The sequence below is a fragment of the Antennarius striatus genome, chromosome 10, assembly GCF_040054535.1.
Source record: "Antennarius striatus isolate MH-2024 chromosome 10, ASM4005453v1, whole genome shotgun sequence".
NCBI classification, from domain to species: Eukaryota; Metazoa; Chordata; class Actinopteri; order Lophiiformes; family Antennariidae; genus Antennarius; species Antennarius striatus.
The window spans coordinates 2,287,617-2,291,992 of NC_090785.1; the positions used below are offsets into that span (position 1 = coordinate 2,287,617).

Consider the following 4,376-nt stretch of genomic DNA (forward strand, 5'->3'; position numbering starts at 1 on the left):
GAAAGAGAAAGACTACTATCACCCTGGACATCCCAGAGCGATCCAGGGAATCCACACGGGCCCGTTTGAGACTTAAGACTCTTTCGCTGGTCTTTGCAGAAAGAGTTGATGAGTAACAGAGAGATGAAAGACCCTTTTAAAGATCAATGAGGTAATATGACCAAGTATGGATGGAAGGAGACTTCCTCCTTCATAGACTATCTCCTTACTTCTCCTTTTGGTTCAACGTCGATGCTTAAAATGGGTTTCCTGTTGTTGCAGCACGCTGAGTATTTGTGTAGGCGCCCATGATGCAGTGAATACAACCAGGTTGTCAATACCACACCTACGAGCATTACCTATGACACGGTATATCTGCGGCGCCGCTGATTCAAAGTGAAAATGGGAAGTGCCGTCTTCCTGCCGCTTCCTGTCGGGTGCGCTGAAACAAGCCTGCGTTCACACACTCACATCGAATGGGCAACATGCACGCGCAGCTTGACGCCACTCTCGGATCACGATGCGGTGATTGCCAGTGGAAAAGAAAATTTCATTACTCACACCAGTTTCTGCAGCTTTCCAACTCTCTGCTAGTGGTTTTCCTGCCTCCTCAGGGATATGTATAAAAAGGTAAAAGAGACACACATCTTCATCTCAGGTAAATTTCTGAAAAAGCTTCCTTCGGCGACGGAGTCCTGCCGACGACATTGAAAATATGAAGCTTGTCACGTTTTGTGTTTTTGCAGTCTTCTGCTGCTCTTTGGCTCGCGTGTCGACAAAATGGGTCGACAGAACACTGCAGAGGAAAAAGCTACAAGAAGTCCTCATACAGCTCAACGCTGTGAAGGTGACTCTACAGGTAGGCGACCTTACCTTATCTTTTTCTCACCTGTCTGTGTAGGGTAGGGGTTTTATTTCTAAAGTCTTTGGTTTGTTTCCTGCAGCACAGTGAGCAGCAGCTGAACACTCCACCAATGGACATTGAGGTATGATCAACTAAGTTGTATTTTACCCCATGTTGACAATGTGGTCTTTGTCACGCTTAACGCCTGTGGATGCTTACTCATTCTTTATATTCTCCCACTTGCTGGAGTTACTACTTGTCATGTGTCGGCTACTGTAGGAGTACATCAAATGATGTGTGAAGTCAAAATGTGTTGGTGACACTTTTTGATCAATCAGCTGTGAAGGTTACACACTAAAGGCAGAACTTGAAGCACAAAATTCTTTTTAAAAATTTGTTGAATTTCTTGACAATTTCTTAATCTCAAAAAAACATGTGGATATTCAATTATTTCAGATTGGTTAAGTGAAATAAATGAGAAAAAATTACTTTGCTTAACTCTAAAAATGTTCTTAGTCTACAGAGGAAGATGAATAAGACCAAGACGTAAATTTTTTATGCAGGTCAAAATCAACTGAAAGTAATGAAATAATCCAATATTTCACTTTTTATACACAATCGTGAAGTTTAGTCTAATAGTAAGAACATTTAGTTAAGCAATGTTCAGAAGAAAAGGCATCCTGAAGACTAGAACTTTCTGAGACCCGTAACAACAAAGCTTAATAATAAAATATTAATAAATCATTACATAAATGTCATTCTGATCTGATTGCGGTCACTTCGCTTCACATAAAGCTCTTTCATGATCAACCGTCTTTGCTTGGAAATTCGGACCAGCCCTTTTTCTTGTCAGGCTCGTGTTCATCAGTGAGTCAATTCAAGAGCTTGGCTCAGTGTATTTTCACACAGCTTCCGTTTGTACTCTCAAGCGAAATGTGATGAGTAATTAAGCAAGAGAGCAGACAAAACCATTGCACTTCCTCACAACACCTCAGCAACACAAAACGCTCCACGGCCTGCTGTGAAACATCCGAGTCAATCGCTTGTTGGAAACCTGATCAACTTTCGGAATCCTGAGTGGAACAGACGTCACTATTTTAGCCAAAAAAAACCCCAAAAAACATTTAGAATAAAAATTACGATGTCGTTGAGGAAAAATTTGAAAGGGATTTCTACAGAAAGCAAACTCACCATCATATAGAATTTCAAGATTTGTAGCAGGAAGAATGAATCGGGACAGCTGTAAGTTCTGAAGAATATTCTAAACTGAGTATTTAAGCAGTTAAGATCAGGCATGAAGCTAATCAGGAAACTGACTGTTTCACATGGAAAAACTGCATCACACAGCCAACGCTTTCTCAAGAATTTAGAGAAATTCAGTCCAAAAAAAAAATCCAACTTCTAACCTGAAGTGTTGGAAACTACATACCATAAAACTTAAAAGCTTTCCTGTAAGTGTTTTGAAGAATTAACCACTCAAATAGAAGGACGCTCAACAGAGTGCATACATACACTGAGGATGTGCTTACTTTGATATAAATGCTGAAAAAAAACCTCACAAGTTCTGCTCAGAAGTTTGATGAACTGCTCCAAAAAGTCTGATTGCACAATATTCAACAAAGCAGAAATGTCTTGAATTTGATCCTTTATCTAGAATCCACACACATTTTAATAATCTTTCCTATCCTGTCATACTTCCAAAACTCTCACCAAGTCTCAGGGAAACACATCAATTAGTTTGTGCTAAGCAACAAAGAGACCTTCAAACCAACAATGATGAAAACAAGACCAATAAAAATGTATCTTTTTGTTAAGTAACAAGTAACATAAGAAACTAATATGAATTAAAAATATTGTGAACAAAATGTTGGCTCATGCTAAGCAGCTTGTACTTAATGGTTCTGCTGTACATGCATATGAAGAAGCATCACTCAAGTCTTCAAGAGCCTTAATTGTGCAAAAAAAAAATTTTTTGTTCAGTATCATTGTTCTTTCATTATGCAACAGGACTGCTGCTGTCTCTCAGCGCTGGAATGTTATCGTGCTAATCTGCACGTGCAATTCAACACAACAGAAAGAAACCACAGACAGCTTTCGAGAAGCCTTAAGAATCACCTGACCGTAAGTAAACGAGCATAAGAATGACGCCTTCAAATGTCAACACAGATATCTCAAGGACAATGTCAGATTTCAAGCTAACACGCTTATTTCATGCATTTCAGAAGAGCGGTCTTTGTGATTCTCATAAAGCTAATGTAAGTGAAGCTTGTAGTAATACTTTCTCTACTCTCTGCTGCTACTTCCTTATTTACTGACACTAAATAGAAGCTCATCATGAAGTCAGTTTCTCTCTTATTTCCCTTCAGTCGTCCTGTCAGGACTGTGCCTCACATCCGAAGGAAAATGCCACAGAGTTTTTTAACAGGCTGCAGTCGCTTATTCAAAAGGTACAAGTATGACACTGAACTGGTACTACATGTCATGAATTTATAAAATATATGATCTGATTAAGGTCACTGATCAATATTTTCTTCTTCAGGGCATAGACAGACTGAGCATGATCTGAGAAGAGGCCAACATCTACTTGTGATCAAACATTGAATGTGTAGAAGACACTACGTTGGAAGTTGTCATAGCCCTCTCAGTATTTAACAATACTTATTTAATATTTATTTAGATAGTGGTGGGTGGAGCCCACACAAGCTATGAAGGAGGTCCTCTCCTGCTGCTTTGCTGCCCCCAAGTGGACTCTGCAGACCTGTTTTTTTTTTTCTTTTTTTCCCTTTTTACTAAAAAGTGAATGTTTATTTATTTTTTTGGAATTCTGAAGGAATCTATACAGTATGTAACAAAGTGTATGGCACGATTTGACATGTGAATTCTTTAACTGAAGCATCTCTACCATTTCAAGACAATAAACTGGTTACAAAGCGCAAGTTTCTAAATTTATTTGAGACAAGGTATCAGACACTTTACAATCTTATTAAATGTATAAATCTGTTGGCCGTGTCCGTTAAATGCGGCAAATAACCACTTACGAATAACACCTACTTGGCCATCAAATAAATATCAAATAACATTTGAAATAAGAGTAATTTGAAAACTCTGGGGATGCACATCAACCTTTTTTTTTTCCAACCAGTGGTTACAACTGTTAATGTCCACCATTTCCCTTTAATAAAACACAAATGGAACAGGTCTATAACTGCTAATAAAAACATTTTTGTGCTTTGAGAAGTTCCAATAGTTTACGTTTGTGGAAGAAAGCAAAAGATGGGCAGAGAATAAAATTGTTATTTTGAAACTAAGAATTTTTGTCCTCTCCCAGAACCTTTCAGAAAATGTTCTGCCGATGGCAGCTGTTTTCTTTAAAAATAAAAAAGCAATTGTCTTTATTCACCAGCAACTAGTTTTACTGGCTTGAATGTTATTTTTTTATCAACAGCAAACCGATTAATTGAACTAAGCAAAGCATATACTGTATATGGTGCCGCCACAGGGGTTGTGGTAGAAAGGAGAACTGCAGGACAATAGTCAGCTATGGCAGTTCATA

The 4,376-nt window shown here is 38.3% G+C and overlaps 1 protein-coding gene across 1 annotated transcript; it reads left to right on the top strand.

Moving 5' to 3' along the window:
* Positions 1 to 348: 348 nt before the first annotated feature.
* Positions 349 to 3,751, top strand: il21 (interleukin 21). The gene is made up of 7 exons (XM_068326347.1): positions 349 to 637; positions 726 to 838; positions 924 to 965; positions 2,831 to 2,944; positions 3,046 to 3,078; positions 3,190 to 3,270; positions 3,363 to 3,751. Exons 1-7 carry the CDS (start codon positions 598 to 600, stop codon positions 3,387 to 3,389), a joined length of 450 nt encoding a protein of 149 aa, XP_068182448.1. The 5' UTR covers positions 349 to 597; the 3' UTR covers positions 3,390 to 3,751.
* The last annotated feature ends 625 nt before the right edge of the window (positions 3,752 to 4,376 follow it).